The sequence below is a fragment of the Heteronotia binoei genome, chromosome 15 (genome assembly GCF_032191835.1).
Source record: "Heteronotia binoei isolate CCM8104 ecotype False Entrance Well chromosome 15, APGP_CSIRO_Hbin_v1, whole genome shotgun sequence".
Taxonomy (NCBI): Eukaryota; Metazoa; Chordata; class Lepidosauria; order Squamata; family Gekkonidae; genus Heteronotia; species Heteronotia binoei.
Window position 1 is genome coordinate 59,108,341 of NC_083237.1, and position 17,868 is coordinate 59,126,208.

Below are 17,868 nucleotides of genomic sequence, written 5' to 3' on the forward strand. Positions count from 1 at the left end.
TTCAGCGATGTAATATCAAACTGACCACTAGAGGGAGCAAAACACAGGAGTAAAAAGAAACCCCTGGACGCCACAGGGACATACAAGCCACGAAAACGAGAATGCAGAAGACCCCCTGAAAAGGTTTGGTTTCGGTCTCTGCCTAATCCTACCTGCTTTAACCAGAGAAATCTGAAGCACAGTGAAGGTGCTGCCACTTCCTACCTACCTTGATGCAGAAGCCGTACTCGGTGGGCGGGCTGTACTGTTTTTTGCCCTGGGCGATGTAGTAGATGTTGGATTCATTCACATCAACGCAGTACTGCAGATGCCGAGGGTCCTGGCATGGGAAAGAGAAAAAGAGGCAAGGACTGAGGTTAAAAAAAAAAAATGGCGCCGATGTGAACATGACCTGGAAAATGTGCGCGTTCCAACCCACACGGTATCCAAAAAGGATTTCACAACTATCTTTCCAAAGAGATTGTATCAAACCAGGTATGGAAAAGATTGAAGTAAGGGTTGGGGGGGTGGGACATAGAAGCAGAGCAGGAAGAGGACGGTACCATGTGAATGCTGCCCAGAACAGCAGGGAGACGCCCTCCTGACCACCCCACCAATCACAGAAGCTCGTGACACAGAGAGAGGGCCTTTTCAGTGGCAGCCCCCCAATCATGGATCAGTCTCCCCAAGGGAGATGTGCCTGACCCCCTCACTTTCCATTTTCAGGAGGCAGTTCAAGCCAGTCTTATTTAGGGCTTCATTTGATTCATTTCATTTCTCTGTCTTATTCTAATGTTGTGTGTTTTTGACCCCAGTGCATATGCAGCTGTGTTTATTTATTTATTTATTTATTTTTATAGTTATCGCTTGTTAACGTCGTAAGCCGCCCTGAGTTTGGTGAAGTAGAAAAGCAGCTAATAAGCGTTTTGAATGAAATAAAACCAGTAAATAGAGGCAGAGCAAAATATCTGGGTGGAAGCAGAGAAATGTGGCCAGAAGGAAGAAGAAAATATAAGCTTGGCTCGCGCACAGAAAAAAAGACACCTCCCCATTAAATCCCCTTACTTTTGAAGTGCCTTTTGTTGAGTAATACAGCCCGGAACGCCGCAGGGAGAAGTAAAACCTTTTCCACACTTTGCGCCCCACTTCCTTCATGTGCAGGAACCCTTGGATTTCAGGGCAGCTTCCCGAATTTAGTACATTCTGAAAGAGGGAAAGAGAAACAGCATTGATAGTTCCATTCGCAGCACCTCTTGATTACTGAAAGCATTTCCGTTTTGTCTTTCCACTAGGCACAGAGCATCCAAAGCCAATATGTTAGAAACACTTGCAAACACAGCATGAGGAAATCAAAACATAGAACGAGAGTGCAATCCTTTGCAGAGTTACACCCTTCTAAGCCCACTGACTTCAACTGCCTTAGAAGGGCATTGACTGCACAAAGGATTGCACCGCTCAGAATCTGCATAAAGTCAAAACGTCAGAAAACAACTGCAACGGGAAGAATGTTGACCGCAAATGGTGGATTGGGCCATCAAAATGGCTCGGGAGCACGCCAGCCCAAGTAACTCTGTGCTCTTCTGTGTTCTCATTTTCGCCACTTGTGTGTCCCTGCTGCTTTGGGGTTTTTGTCTTTTCTGTTGTGCGTCCGTCATAAAAACCCGCAGTTTAAATTTGCAGGGAAGTCGCGATGCGACGTCACCCCAGAGTCGGAAACGACTGGTGCTTGCGCAGGGGGCACAACAGAAAAGACAAAAACCCATGTTGCCACGTTGGTGCATGTGCCCTCCCTGCCCGCTGGCTTTGCCTGCAGGGGTGGCAGAAAGGGGCAGGCGCCGCGGAGGAGGCCAGGTGGCGTGCAGCCTTTTCCTGGCTCCCAGGGGCCTCTCCTCCCGGGCAATATTAATTGCCCTGGAGGTGGGGGGAGAGTCCAATTTGGTGACCCCTGACCCACGCCCTAGGCAGCCACCTAGGCCTGCCCAGTGGATGGGACAAACTCTGCCCTTGGGGACATTTTAGCTCAGGAAACCAGCACACGGGGAGGGGGGGGGAGGCAGACACGCCTCTTCTCCTGGGGCTGGGATCCCAATCAGCATGGGCCCCTGAAGCGCTTAGGGAGTCTATTTAAAAGGGAAGATCAAAGATTTCAGGTTTTCATGGCTGGTATCATCATTAGGGTTTGTAGAATCTTTCGGGATCAAGTGCCGTGTTCTACTGGAGAAAGTTTTTCTTCCAAACGTTTCGTTCTCAGCTGCGGAGGAAATCATCAGTGGCGTTGCAGCCGGAGCAGGCGTTCTGACCTTCTTGGCTGCTGTGCATTGAGTGAGGCCAGGGCTGCTGGAGAGCTGCTATTTCTAGGCTGGAGGGGTGTGGTGAGAGGGCAATTGGTTTGTGAATGTACCCATTGTTTGGGGGAGCTTCCTGGAAGGGTGGTGATAAGGAAACTGGCTGTGGAATATGACCATTGTTCTGTGTTGATTGCTGGGAGGGTTGGGCGGGGTGTGACGATAAGGAAGATGGTTGTTGATTGTGCTGATTGTTCTCTGGAATGTGCTGGTTGTTCTGTGACCTTCTGCAATTTGTAGTCTGTAGGGTGTTTTGCAGAGCTGGATACCAAGAATGGTGGATGGAAATGCCTTCTTCTTTTCTGTTAAAATTGTGCTGGTGTTTGTAAATCTCAATAGAACAGAGAAGCTTCCTTATCACCACCCTTCCAGGAAGCCCCACCAAACAATGGGTACATTCACAAACCAATTGCCCTCTCACCACACCCCCTCCAGCCTAGAAATAGCAGCTCTCCAGCAGCCCTGGCCTCACTCAATGCACAGCAGCCAAGAAGGTCAGAGCGCCTGCTCCGGCTGCAACGCCACTGATGATGTCCTCCGCAGCTGAGAACGAAATGTCTGGAAGAAAAACTTTCTCCAGTAGAACACGGCACTTGAGCCCAAAAGATTCTACAAACCCTAATAAAAGGGAAGACTTAGGCATGAGAGTTGCGATCATGTGGATGTTCCCCTTCGATGCAAGGCTTTCCTGTTCCTCCCGACACACACACAAAATTGCCCGCACAGAAAAGGCCCTTTATTAAAAATTACCCCTTTGAATTACTGTCTTTGTTTCTAAGCCAAACAGCTTCACCTTCTTTACCCTTGCCTAGAAAAATTCTGCCCGCGTGCAGTTCAGGGGGAGGGGAGGACACCTACGAAGGGTTTGCAGGCAGGGAAGACGAACGGGAGGCGAGTACCTGGATGAGTTCTGAGTGGGACATGCCCTTGTTGGCTGTGTCCAGGCAGCTGGAGACCATGACTTCGGGGAACAGCGACTGCTGCAGTCGGGGAAGAAGGGAAGAGGTGAGCCCCAAAGCACGACAAACAAGAAAAAGGTTCAAAGTCCTGTCCCTGCCATGCACACACCCCCGGTATAAAATCTGATCCCGTTCCACTTGGCGAATAATGCTAAAAATATTCAGGATAGAACAGATACGTCAGCATGAGTGCTTAGTTCTCATGGCCTTTTCTTACACACTCAGGGTAATGCCGATCGCTAGTTTGGTGTAGTGGTTAAGTGTGCGGACTCTTATCTGGGAGAACCGGGTTTGATTCCCCACTCCTCCACTTGCACCTGCTAGCATGGCCTTGGGTCAGCCATAGCTCTGGCAGAGGTTGTCCTTGAAAGGGCAGCAGCTGTGAGAGCCCTCTCCAGCCCCACCCACCTCACAGGGTGATTGTTGTGGGGGAGGAAGGGAAAGGAGATTGTGAGCCGCTCTGAGACTCTTCGGAGTGGAGGGCGGGATATAAATCCAATATCTTCATCTACCTCACAGGGTGTCTGTTGTGGGGGAGGAAGGGAAAGGAGATTGTGAGCCGCTCTGAGACTCTTCGGAGTGGAGGGCGGGATATAAATCCAATATCTTCTTCTTCTTCTTCTACTTTGGGGTCACGAAGCATTTTTTATCTCCAGGCCAGTTTGGCCAGGGATCCTGGAGCTTTTTTTGCCAACTTCTGGGCATGGAGCAGGGGGCACGACGTGTGTGCTGGGGGAGGTATTTGTCTATATTCTGCACTGTGCAGGGGGTTGGACTAGATGACCCTGGAGGTCTCTTCCAACTCTATGATTCTATTCTATGAAATCCATCATTGGAGCCACAGACACTTAAAAGTGGAAGAAAGGGAAGATCAACAGGTGACCTGAGCATGTTCTGTTGAGGGTCCCAGAGATCCCCCTGCTCTCATCATTCTGCAGAATATGTGAAGCGGAATTTTTAGGAAGGCATTTTTTTGGAAGAAGATATTGGATTTATATCCCACCCTCCACTCCAAATTTCAGAGTCTCAGAGCAGCTCAACATCTCCTTTATCTTCCACCCCCACAACAGACACCCTGTGAGGTGGGTGGGGCTGAGAGGGCTCTCACAGCAGCTGCCCTTTCAAGGGCAGCTCTTCCAGAGCTATGGCTGACCCAAGGCTATTCCAGCAGCTGCAAGTGGAGGAGCAGGGAATCAAACCCGGTTCTCCCAGATAAAAGTCCACATACTTAACCACTACACCAAACCACTACGCTAAACTGAAGGGAATAAGGAGGGCTACACCTTTCTAAGTCATAAGAACATAAGAGAAGCCATGTTGGATCAGGCCAATGGCCCATCCAGTCCAACACTCTGTGTCACACAATGGCAAAAATTTTTTATATATACACACACACTGTGGCTAATAGCCACTGATGGACCTCTGCTCCATATTTTTATCTAAACCCCTCTTGAAGGTGGCTATGCTTGTGGCCACCACCACCTCCTGTGGCAGTGAATTCCACATGCCAATCACCCTTTGGGTGAAGAAGTACTTCCTTTTATCCGTTTTAACCTGGCTGATCAGCAATTTCATCGAATGTCCACGATGAAGAAGTCCAGTGAAGCTGGTGCTTAGGGGGGGCACTGTTAATTACTATTTAAAAATCCTAAGCTTGGTCCATCCAATCCAACACTCTATGTCGCAGTGGCCAAACAGCCAGGTGCCATCAGGAGGCCCACCAGTGGGGCCAGAACTCCAGAAGCCCTCCCACTGTGGCCCCCCAAGCACCAAACTTCAGAGCATCGCTGCCCCATTGCTTTCTTACTAGATGGTTTTTAAAAACGTGTAATCCACCTTGACTCTTGATGAGAAAGTACATTATAAATGAAACGAATAAAATAAAAAAATGAAGTGAATAAGAAAATTCCTACAAATTGTAGGAAGTGAAAAAGCTTGCTGTACAGCTGTGGAGATAAAACTTCAGCATCACAGAAGGGGTGGGGGGGAGATCCAAGAACTGCACACAAAAGTGGTTTAATGTAGCACCCAAACCAAAGTGGTAGGGAATGAGCCTTCACTGTACATAAACTTCTCCTTGCAGAACTATTTAGGAAAGAAGACTCAGATGGCTTCCTCATATGAACATATGAAGCTGCCTTATACTGAATCAGACCTTTGGTCCATCAAAGTCAGTATTGTCTTCTCAGACTGGCAGCGGCTCTCCAGGGTCTCAAGCTGAGGTTTTTCACACCTATTTGCCTGGACCCTTTTTTGGAGATGCCAGGGATCGAACCTGGGACCTTCTGCTTCCCAAGCAGATGCTCTACCACTGAGCCACCATCCCTCATCAAACTGGGGGGGAGGGGAGGAAAGTTCTCCCCTTCCAGCATTATGGTCCATCCATCGATCCCACTCACCGGTGAGCTCTTGAACAGCTCATACTTGGCGTAGTTCTTCCGGAAGACAAACCTGCTGTCGCCCCCAACAGGCCACGTGGCCTGGACTTCCACCACGGACTCATGATCTTCCAGGCATCGCTCTGAGGAAGCAAAGGGGGAGAGAACAGGTTAAAATCTCTCCTCGCAGCTCTTCCCCATTTTAGCTGGCAGAGATAAGGACGGGAGGAGGGGGAGGAGACAGTGGCCATTAAACATGGAGGCTAGGATTTTTAAAAATGGAAGATTTGTGAGTGGATCTCTAGAGAGGTAGCGAATACCTTTTCCAAACAAATAAAAATAAACATTTTAAGCCTGCATGCAGACAATCACATTAGACAGAGATCCAAGTGGGCAGCTGTATTGGTTTGAAGCAGCAGGACATACTTTGAGACCAATGAAGTTTAATTCAAGGTGTGAGCTTTTGCGCAAATGCACACGCGTTTGAGGAAGTGTGCGTGCACACGAAAGCTCACATCTTGAATAAAGCTTTGTTGGTCCTAAAGGCACCGCCGGACTCAACGCTACACATTGTTAGCTTAGTTAAGCCACGGCTTTGCATAACGTCTCTGCTGGGCCCGTGGAAATGTACTCTCTGTATTCAAAGGCCAGGTTACGTGGATACACAAAGCTGCCTTCTACCGAATCAGACCCTTGGTCCAGCCAAGCCAGTATGGTCTACTCAAGACCAGCAGCAGCTTTCCTTGCTTTCTGCTCCCTGCCCTGAGTCTCTGCTTTCTGCTCCCTGCCCTGAGCCATTTAAGTCGCTGCTTTCTGCTCCCTGCCCTGAGCCATTTAAGTCGCTGCTTTCTGCTCCCTGCCCTGAGCCATTTAAGTCTCTGCTTTCTGCTCCCTGCCCTGAGCCATTTAAGTCTCTGCTTTCTGCTCCCTGCCCTAAGCCATTTAAGTCTCTGCTTTCTGCTCCCTGCCCTGAGCCATTTAAGTCTCTGCTTTCTGCTCCCTGCCCTGAGCCATTTAAGTCTCTGCTTTCTGCTCCCTGCCCTGAGCCATTTAAGTCTCTGCTTTCTGCTCCCTGCCCTGAGCCATTTAAGTCTCTGCTTTCTGCTCCCTGCCCTGAGCCATTTAAGTCTCTGCTCTCTGCTCCCTGCCAAAGGTGAAGACAGCAGAAAGCAAGGGGTCACAAACTGAACTATAGAAATGCTGTTCACACCCATCCCTCATCTGCACAGCTGACTGGAAGTCCTGCTGGGAAGCAGCCATACCTATTCACGCTTGCTTTCTAAAAATACTTGGCAGGCACCATGGAGCTAGGGCTGGCCTGGCCACTAAGCCAGCTACATACGAACATATGAAGCTGCCTTCTACTGAATCAGACCCTGAGTCCATCAAAGTCAGTATTGCCTACTCAGACTGGCAGCGGCTCTCCAGGGTCTCAAGCTGAGATTTTTCACGCCTATTTGCCTGGACCCTTTTTTGGAGATGCCAGGGATTGAACCTGGGACCTTCTGCTTACCAAGCAGATGCTCCACCACTGAGCTACCATCCCTCCCCTAGGGATCATCTTGGGAACTAGGGAACTAGGCGATCGTGTAGGGCGCCAGCCTTCTGGGAGTGCCAAATTAGGTGCCCCATGTGACTCGGTGATGTTATCGAGGGGAGGGGGTCCAATTCCAATAACCTTTAATGGCATAACAGCAGCTTACAGAAAGGAATAAGCATACAATTTGCCCATATGTCAAGATAAAACAATATAGATACATCGAATTGTTAACACCAATTGATGATTAATAATGATAGGGATAAAAAGGACAATAATCTTAATCTTGAGTATCACAGACAACAAAAAAGAATGACATTTTACAGTAAAAGGGGGACATGATTAAACATTAAAAATAACCCTTTAATGGGATAAAACATAGACAGGATCCAAAATGGGTGAAACCGAGTAAAAAAATCACACTGGCCAAAAAGGCAGTCAAGACAACCCCACCGAAGAACCGATCAGATATTCATTGCCCTGACCCAAAATTACGATAGCCCCTACGCAACACACCAGCCACACCCCCAGTCACCAACCCCATCGATCTGGGCCATCCACCAGCGAGCAAATAGAAGAAGAAGATGATATTGGATTTATATCCCGCCCTCCACTCCGAAGAGTCTCAGAGCGGCTCACAATCTCCTTTACCTTCCTCCCCCACAACAGACACCCTGTGAGGTGGGTGGGGCTGGAGAGGGCTCTCACAGCAGCTGCCCTTTCAAGGACAACCTCTGCCAGAGCTATGGCTGACCCAAGGCCATTTCAGCAGGTGCAAGTGGAGGAGTGGGGAATCAAACCCGGTTCTCCCAGATAAGAGTCCGCACACTTAACCACTACACCAAACTGGCTCTCCCGAGACAGATTTCCCACTAACTTTATGCCGCTCTCACGCTCCTCTTCTCCGTGGGGCTTCCGTCGGATTTCACGCTATCCGTCCCAGGACTGCAACTCGCTCCACCTGTTTTGCGTCGCAAGCAAGATCCTCTAAAAACCAGCTTCTGTTTGCCGCGCGAAAAAGGCAAAGCTAGTTGCGGCCCTTGGGCAGCTAGTGTGAAATCCGACGGAAGCCCCGCGGAGAAGAGGAGCGTGAGAGCGGCATAAGGCTAGTGGAGAATTAGTCCGAGCAAATACTGGGCAACTCCCACTGGAGAGCTGGAAAGGTCAGAAGTAACCAGATCACAAGTTGCTGATGAAACCCACAGAACACGGGGCAATGGAGCAAGGCCCCGAAAGCAAGCAACTCCTTGGCTTGCAACGGGCGACAAGCCCAAAAGACATGGAGAACAAGGTGGGATGGGATAATCGTGTGTGTGTGTGCCTGAAGTAAGCCTTGCCTAGAGTGCTAAGCAGTCTAGGATTGGCCCTGTGCGGTGCCCAAAGGCACCGTGTTGGAGACCTCTGAGTTAGATGGACCATGGGGATCCTCGGCAAGTCTGAGATGCTCCGGAGAAAGGCGGGCACCCAAAATTTTAAAACAAATGCATAACTAAGCCCTGTGATTCTGCCTTCTGCCACACCTACAGCCATACCCTCCACACTACCGCAGCCTCCTTCGGACACCGCTCTCTCTCTCCCCTCCTCACCTAGAGCTAAGTGCTGATAGGCTTCTACGAGAGACCAGCAGTCGTCGTGCAAAGCGTGGGTCTTCTGCACCAGCATCTCGCAGACATGGCGAGCCGTGGTGCCCGCCGTGACCTCCAGGGAGCGGCATGTGCCGTCTTCGCTGTACACCTTGACCACCTGCGGGGGGGGGGAAAGACAAGGAGGGGTGAACGGCAGAAGGATGACGTTGCCCTGGCCGAGACTGAGGCCCAGCGATTGCCTAGGGCGCCAGCCCTCTGGGTGCATCAAATCGGGCACCCCCTCATGTGACTCGGTGACGTTATTAGTGCGGGGGGGGGGGGGATGCACCGGAAGTTAACCTTGCCTGGGGTGCCAGACAATCTAGGGCTGGCCATGCCAAGAAGGGATGGGGAAACACCCCCTTGAGAACAGCCCTGCCAGATCAAATTGTGTAGAGCGACACAGAGTCAGTCAGTCAGTCACATTTTATTTGTATCCTGCCCTCCCCGACCGAAGCGGCTAACAGCAAAGCTCAATACATACAATATACAATAAATAACAAATAATTACAGTTAATTAAAATCCGTTAAAATTCTAAAAACATTAATACTTTGTGCTACAATCGCCGGCAAGTTTACTAGGTAGTTTAGTAGTTTCAGCTGGTGAAGGCCGTCTGGAACAAGATGGTCTTGCAGGCCCTGCGGAACTGTTCCAAGTCCCGCAGGGCCCGCATTTCTTCTGGGAGCTGGTTCCAGAGCTGTGGGGCCATGACAGAAAAGGCCCGAGTACGAGTGCTCTGGAGTCTTACCTCCTTTGGCCCGGGGATAGTCAGCAGGTTCTTCCCTGCTGACCTCAGTGCTCTCTGGGGTTCATATGGGGAGAGGCGGTCCCTAAGGTAGACAGGTCCTCGAGAGCTACAAGAACACCGAGACAGATTTCCCACTAACTTTATGGCGCTCTCACGCTCCTCTTCTCCGCGGGGCTTCCGTCGGATTTCACGCTATCCGTCCCAGGACTGCAACTCGCTCCGCCTGTTTTGCGTTGCAAACAAGATCCTCTAAAAACCAGCTTCTGTTTGCCGCGCGAAAAAGGCAAAGCTAGCTACAGCCCTTGGGCAGCTAGTGCGAAATCCGACGGAAGCCCCGCGGAGAAGAGGAGCGCGAGAGCGGTGTAAGGCTAGCGGGGAATTAGTCCGAGCCTCCGTCCATTTCGAAGGCTTTTAAAAACCATCCACCGTGCCAGCCCATCGCTGTATCTTAGGGTAGCAAATCCTATGCACATGAAGCTGCCTTACACTGAACCCCTGATCCATCAAAGAGAGCCAGTTTGGTGTAGTGGTGAAGTGCGCGGACTCTTATCTGGGAGAACTGGGTTTGATTCCCCACTCCTCCACCTGCAGCTGCTGGAATGGCCTTGGGTCAGCCTTAGGTCTCGTAGGATTGGCCCTTGAAAGGGCAGCTGCTGTAAAAGCTCTGTCAGCCCCACCCACCTCGCAAGGTGTCTGTTGTGAGTGGGAGGGAGGTAGAGGAGATTGTGACTGCTCTGAGATTCAGAGTATAGGGTGGGGTATAAATCCAGTATCTTCTTCTTCTTCAAAGTCTGCTCAGGCTGGCAGTGGCTCTCTGGGGTCTCAGGCTGAGTTTTTTTCACATCACCCATTCCCAGAACTTTTAAGTAGAGACACGGGAGATTGAACCCGGGACCTTCTGCATGCCAAGCAGATGTTCTACCACTGAGCCACAGCCTCACCCTGTATGTCAAGTATCCATTGTGTAACTTGCTTCCGTTCACTTGTCTTAAATCCTTTGGCCCAGATGCTGTTTCTTAAAACATTTTTAAGCATAAATTTATGGCTTAAATCCAGTCAATCACAGCCCTCTCTTGCTGGCCTCTGGAGCGTGGGCTACAAACAACAGGCCTTTTGAGTGGGCGTCTCCATAGAGAAAACTTTCTTCTGCCGGCCTCTTTGTTTGCTCAAATTATGTCTCTCCATCTGCAAAACCAAGGAGCGGCTTTTGCAGGTGCCAAAGAGCCCTCTCCGATCAAGCGCTGCAAAGTTTCTCTGCTGCGTGCGATAGGTGTGCTGCTGTGACTCCACGGTTCCACAAGGGGGAGCCAATCAATCGTTCAAGCGGCACTGCTGTGTAAATGCCTGACCCGTCACCTGGGCATGTCGCTGGATTTCCCAAATGAGATGGTGCCGGTTGACACTTGCTTCAGCTGTGGTTGCTTAATGCTGTGGGGGGGAAAGCATTCTGCACGTGCACAGACACCACTATCATTTCTATGTGGGCCTGGAATTAGCAACTGGCTCTGGAGTTGGCAGGGTTTTTTCCTTTTTTGCAGCAGGACCTCCTTTGCCTATTAGGCCACACACCCCTGATGCAGCCAATCCTCCTGGAGCTTACAGTAGGCCCTGTGAGAAGAGCCCTGTAAGGAATTCTAGCAGGACCTCCTTTGCCTATTAGGCCACACACCCCTGATGCAGCCAATCCTCCTGGAGCTTACAGTAGGCCCTGTAAGAAGAGCCCTGTGAGGAATTCTAGCAGGACCTCCTTTGCCTATTAGGCCACACACCCCTGATGTAGCCAGTCCTCCTGGAGCTCTCAGCAGGCCCTGTAAGAAGAGCCCTGTGAGGAATTCTAGCAGGACCTCCTTTGCCTATTAGGCCACACACCCCTGATGTAGCCAATCCTCCTGGAGCTTACAGTAGGCCCTGTAAGAAGAGCCCTGTGAGGAATTCTAGCAGGACCTCCTTTGCCTATTAGGCCACACACCCCTGATGTAGCTAATCCTGCAAGAGCTGACAGTAGGCCCTGTGCTAAGAGCCCTGTAAGTTCTTGGAGGATTGGCTACATCAGAGGGTGGGGCCTAATATGCAAAGGAGCAACTGCTACAAAACCCCCCCCCACAAAGCCGTGGGTCTCCTCCGTTCCTATATCTGCGGCACTCACTTCAGATCAGGACTGTGAATGCTAGTGAATGAGATCTGATATGGGCCTTCTCGCTCTCACCGTTGCCCATTTGAACAGGCTGGGGGGGTAAAATTTGTCCCGTTGGGGAAAGGTGAAACAGGGTGAAGGGATCTTTCCATGCACCACGGCTGTAATTGGAAATGGGCATCACTTGTGTAGGAAGCGAGAAGAAGAAGAAGAAGAAGATGATACTGAATTTATATCCCATCCTCCACTCAGAATCTCAGAGTCTCAGAGCAGCTCACTATCTCCTTTATCTTCCTCCCCCACAACAGAAGAAGAAGATATTGGATTTATATCCCGCCCTCCACTCTGAAGAGTCTCAGAGCGGCTCACTATCTCCTTTACCTTCCTCCCCCACAACAGACACCCTGTGAGGTAGATGAAGATATTGGATTTATATCCCGCCCTCCACTCCGAAGAGTCTCAGAGCGGCTCATAATCTCCTTTACCTTCCTCCCCCACAACAGACACCCTGTGAGGTAGATGAAGATATTGGATTTATATCCCGCCCTCCACTCCGAAGTGTCTCAGAGCGGCTCACAATCTCCTTTACCTTCTTCCCCCACAACAGACACCCTGTGAGGTAGATGAAGATATTGGATTTATATCCCACCCTCCACTCCGAAGAGTCTCAGAGCGGCTCACAATCTCCTTTCCCTTCCTCCCCCACAACAGACACCCTGTGAGGTAGATGAAGATATTGGATTTATATCCCGCCCTCCACTCCAAGGAGTCTCAGAATGGCTCACAATCTCCTTTCCCTTCCTCCCCCACAACAGACACCCTGTGAGGTGGGGCTGGAGAGGGCTCTCACAGCAGCTGCCCTTTCAAGGACAACCTCTGCCAGAGCTATGGCTGACCCAAGGCCATGCTAGCAGGTGCAAGTGCAGGAGTGGGGAATCAAACCCAGTTCTCCCAGATAAGAGTCGGCGCACTTCACCACTACACCAAACTGGCTCCCCCTGGCCCCACTGATGGACCTCCTGATGGCACCTGGGGTTTGTTTTGGCCACTGTGTGACACAGAGGCTGCGATCACACACACTAAATAATGCACTTTCAATCCACTTCCAGTGCACGTTACTGGATTTCACTGTGCGAACTTGCAAAATCCACTTGGAAAGTGCATTGAAAGTGCATTGTTTAGTGACTGTGATCGCAGCCATAGTGTTGGACTGGATGGGCCACTGGCCTGATTCAACATGGCTTCTTTTATGTTCTTTTGTGCTTATGTGGGGTTGAGAGAACCCTCACAGCAGCTGCCCTTTCGAGGACAACTGCTGCGAAAGCTATGGCTGTCCCAAGGCCATTCCAGCAGCTGCAACTGGAGGAGTGAGGAATCAAACCCATTCGTCTCAGATAAGAAAACCTGAGCACCAAACTGGCTCATGGCTGACTGCTATACTGGACCAAAGCACTGCACCAAACTGGCTCAGCCAGTTTGGAGAGCCAGTTTGGTGTAGTGGTTAAGTGTGCAGACTCTTATCTGGGAGAACCGGGTTCGATTCCCCACTCCTCTACTTGCACCTGCTGGAATGGCCTTGGGTCAGCCATAGCTCTGGCAGAGATTGTCCTTGAAAGGGCAGCTGCTATGAGAGCCCTCTCCAGCCCCACCCATCTCACAGGGTGTCTGTTGTGGGGGAGGAAGGGAAAGGAGATTGTGAGCTGCTCTGAGACTCTTTGGAGTGGAGGGCGGGATATAAATCCAATATCTTCATCTACCTCACAGGGTGTCTGTTGTAGGGGAGGAAGGGAAAGGAACTTGTGAGCCACTCTGAGACTCTTCGGAGTGGAGGCCGGGATATAAATCCAATATCTTCATCTACCTCACAGGGTGTCTGTTGTGGGGGAGGAAGGTAAAGGAGATTGCGAGCCGCTCTGAGACTCTTCGGAGTGAAGGGCGGGATATAAATCCAATATCTTCATCTACCTCACAGGGTGTCTGTTGTGGGGGAGGAAGGGAAAGGAGATTGTGAGCCGCTCTGAGACTCTTCGGAGTGGAGGGCGGGATATAAATCCAATATCTTCATCTACCTCACAGGGTGTCTGTTGTGGGGGAGGAAGGGAAAGGAGATTGTGAGGCACTCTGAGACTCTTCGGAGTGGAGGGTGGGATATAAATCCAATATCTTCATCTACCTCACAGGGTGTCTGTTGGGGGGGGGGAAGGTAAAGGAGTTTGTGAGGCGCTCTGAGACTCTTCAGAGTGGAGGGCGGGATATAAATCCAATCTCTTCATCTACCTCACAGGGTGTCTGTTGTGGGGGAGGAAGGTAAAGGAGATTGTGAGCCGCTCTGAGACTCTTCGGAGTGGAGGGCGGGATATAAATCCAATCTCTTCATCTACCTCACAGGGTGTCTGTTGTGGGGGAGGAAGGGAAAGGAGATTGTGAGCCGCTCTGAGACTCTTCGGAGTGGAGGGTGGGATATAAATCCAATATCTTCATCTACCTCACAGGGTGTCTGTTGTGGGGGGGGGGGGAAGGGAAAGGAGATTGTGAGCCGCTCTGAGACTCTTTGGAGTGGAGGGCGGGATATAAATCCAATCTCTTCATCTACCTCACAGGGTGTCTGTTGTGGGGGAGGAAGGTAAAGGAGATTGTGAGCCGCTCTGAGACTCTTCGGAGTGGAGGGCGGGATATAAATCCAATATCTTCTTTTTCTTCTTCATGGCTGATTGCTATACTGGACCAAACCGCTGCACCCAACTGGCTCATGGCTGACTGCTATACTGGATGGGAACTGACAAGTCGTCTGTAATGAGCGACCTGACCTCGCTCGCGTGCTGATGCTGCATGTATCAAGGCCGGGCACGCGGGAGTGAGAGAGGCCTGACTCTGCACTCCAGAAGCAGAACTACAGTATCGCATACGCGCAACCCCAGCCCGGCAGGTGCAAAGACTGCCAGGGGGGCGTTTTTTCTTTCCAGAAAAGCAGGTCACGGAAGGTTTGGTTGACCCAGCAAGAGGAGAGGGGTGCAAACTGCAGACGGCGCTGCTGGAACTGGACGGCGTTCGTCGAGGGCAGGGGCTCCTTGGGGGAAGAGGAGAGAGAGGAGCTGGACTTTGGACAACATCAGATTCGTTTACTCCGCTGGCCCGAGCGGCTCAGCTCCCTGTCCTGGAGGAACCTTGGCAGGCTGCGAGACTAGACAGGACACACACGCGAAGCAGCTGGCTGGGGCAGAGCAGAATAGAGGTTGGGTCTAGTTCAGGGGTGGCCAAACTGCGGCTCGGGAGCCACATGTGGCTCTTTCACACGTACTGCGCGCTCTCAAAGCCCCCACCGCCCTGTCTGCCAGCTTGGAGAAGGCACTTCTCTCTTGAAATCATACAGAATCATAGAGTTGGAAGGGATCCCCCAGGGTCATCTAGTCCAACTCCCTGCACAATGCAGGAAACTCGCAAATACCTCCCCCTAAATTCACAGGATCCTCATTGCGGTCAGATGGCCATCTAGCCTCTGTTGAAAAACCTCCAAGGAAGGAGAGCCCACCACCTCCCGAGGAAGCCTGTTCCACCGAGGAACCGCTCTAACGGTCAGGAAGTTCTTCCTAATGTTGAGCCGGAAACACTTTAGATTTAATTTCAACCCTTTGGATCTGGTTCTACCTTCTGGGGCCACAGAAAACAATTCCACACCATCCTCTATATGACAGCCCTTCAGGTACTTGAAGATGGTGATCCTATCACCTCTCAGCTTCCTCCTCTCCAAGCTAAATATGCCCAGCTCCTTCAACCTTTCTTCATAAGACTTGGTCTCCAGACCCCTCACCATCTTTGTCACCCTCCTCTGGACCCATTCCATTGCGTCTATATCCTTAAAATGTGGTGCCCCAAACTGAACGCGAGACACCAGGGGAGGTCTTACCAGAGCAGAGTAAAGCGAGACCATCACTTCACGTGATCTGGACACTAGAAAACTGCATTTGCCTTTTTAGCCACCGCATCACACTGTTGACTCATGTTCAGCGTATGGTCCACCTCACTTCTCCAGGTCAAGCCTGGAAGCTGGAATCCCTAACTACAAGGTCCATCTGCGTGTCCATGGGGCCAAACCTTGAGTCAGCTCTTTCCGTCCCTGGTGAGATGCTGGGAAGGGAAATTGATCCACCCAAGGGGTGGGGGAAAGTGTGGGAAAGTCATTGGTCTCTCTTTTTTAAAAAAAAAAAGGCTCCCAGAATAGCACCAGCCACCCTGGCTCCGGTCCCAGGGGACAGATTAGAATGTCCTCCCCTCCCCAGACGAAAAGGAAGGCCGAGATTCGGCTGTCAAGCTTCATATAAACACCTTCGAGGTAATCTCCAGTCTGCGCTGCCAGCAAAGCTACAAACTGGCAGGGAGTTGTGACGGCTTCTGAAGACCAGACAAGCTAACTGACTGGACAAAGGTTTTTTCACCCCCGCAGAAGAGGCCCATAATCATCCCCCTTCTCAAGATTAGGAGGCTGGGGATGGGGCTATTAACCTCTTCCCTGCAACGGATGAAAGGAATTATGCGTCTGGAGGGGGTGCCTGTTTCCAAAGGCCGCATCTGTCCAATCTGTGCAGATCTGCACAGTTGGATGGCGAAGCAGCTTAACATCTCCACGAGAGCCAGTTTGGTGTAGTGGTTAAGTGCTCAGACTCTTAGCTGGGGGAACCGGGTTTGATTCCCCACTTCTCCACTTGCACCTGCTGGAATGGCCTTGGGTCCTCTGAATTTATGGGGAGGTATTTGTGAGTTTCCTGCATTGTGCAGGGGGTTGGACTAAACGACCCTGGAGGTCCCTTCCATTTCTATGATTCTAGGCAGTGACCAAAAGATAGCTTTTTTGTACGTCTGTTTCGTAAAAATCTGGCATAAACCCTTAGATCTTGCAAAAATCTCACACTGCGCCCAAGAAATCTTAAAGGAGGCTGCGACTAAGAAGGGTAGCCATGAAGGAGCTAGAAAAGATTCTTAAGTAGGAGGATGTATCGCCGGCAACCAAGATCAAGTTAATTCGTGCCATAGTGTATTCCCTGTCACTATGTCTGGGTGTGAAAGTTGGGCAGTGAAGAAAGCTGACAGGAAGAAAGTTGATTCCTTTGAAATGTAGGCCCCTTTTAGACAGCCTTTGTAATCTGTTTTGGTAGCTGGTTGCTAATGGATTTGTGTGTGTGTGTGTCACTTCAGACGCAATCGTTTTAGCAGCCCACCCTTTTTTGCTGCACAATCCTTCTTGAACTTTTTGAGATACTCTGAGAAGTGCTTTATTGGTCTAGCACTGTAGCACTCTACTTAGAACATTAAACAAAAGTTTCAGGGGGGTGGTGACACTGTTTGAAGTGGCCAAGCTGCTTCGGAGATGGCTCATTAACAGAACAAAATTCGCTGTATGAAACCCGCGTCTCTGTACCATTTCACTCTGAACCAGGCCAATAACAGATAACATCCAGTTTAGAACGGTAATGTGAAAGGGGCCGTGGTGTTAGAGGAGAGATTTACGGACACCGTGGACCGCCAAAAAGACAAAGAAGTGGGTTCTAGATCAAAGCAACCCTGAACTCTCCCTAGTAGCTAAAATGACTAAACTGAGACTATTGTCCTTTGGTTGATTCATGAGAATACAAAATCACAGCAGAGAACAGCCCTCAGAAGAAAGATACACATGGAGACTTCCGGGGTTGGAAAATGCCGAGCTGAACTGCTTCTCAGAAGGGGAGCAGGCTGGAACTTCTGTTCGGGGTAGTGGAAGGCAATCTAATGCCTACTGTCTACTTTTCTCAGTCAGAGACCAGTCCAAGATATGCACAGGAAACTTTGAGGAGATTTACCTTTGCTAAAAGGGAGTCCCGGGGGGCGGGGGGAGCTCCTTTGAGGGGTCTCCGGAGACGAGTTGCATTTTCATCATCTGCAGAAGTTTCCAGAGTCATTTATTTGACATAAGCGCGACAGGATCCTAATCTTCTTTGATACTGCTAAACATCTAAAGCTATACAAGACCGGTGCTGATCTGGATAACTACAGAAAAGTTACAGATTGCTATCTTTCATTAATTAAAGTTAAACAAAATAAAATCAGGTGGGAAATTGAAATCTAGAAAGCTTGGAAGAAGAAGGGGAGAAGGGGCGAAATTTGGACTTTGTAAATTTAAAGGACAGTGCT

At 50.3% G+C, this 17,868-nt stretch overlaps 1 protein-coding gene across 4 annotated transcripts in view; it reads right to left on the reverse strand.

Annotated features, from left to right (window-relative positions):
* The window catches only part of GRB7 (growth factor receptor bound protein 7), a 138,470-nt gene that overhangs the window by 21,075 nt on the left and 99,527 nt on the right, over positions 1 to 17,868 (reverse strand). For all 4 annotated transcript variants that reach the window (XM_060256064.1, XM_060256065.1, XM_060256066.1 and 1 more), the window contains 5 exons: positions 8,785 to 8,941; positions 5,683 to 5,804; positions 3,224 to 3,304; positions 1,045 to 1,182; positions 209 to 319 (listed from right to left, as the gene is read on the reverse strand). In XM_060256064.1, coding sequence (XP_060112047.1) covers positions 209 to 319; positions 1,045 to 1,182; positions 3,224 to 3,304; positions 5,683 to 5,804; positions 8,785 to 8,941 — 609 coding nt within the window. The remainder of the gene's footprint in view (positions 1 to 208; positions 320 to 1,044; positions 1,183 to 3,223; positions 3,305 to 5,682; positions 5,805 to 8,784; positions 8,942 to 17,868) is intronic.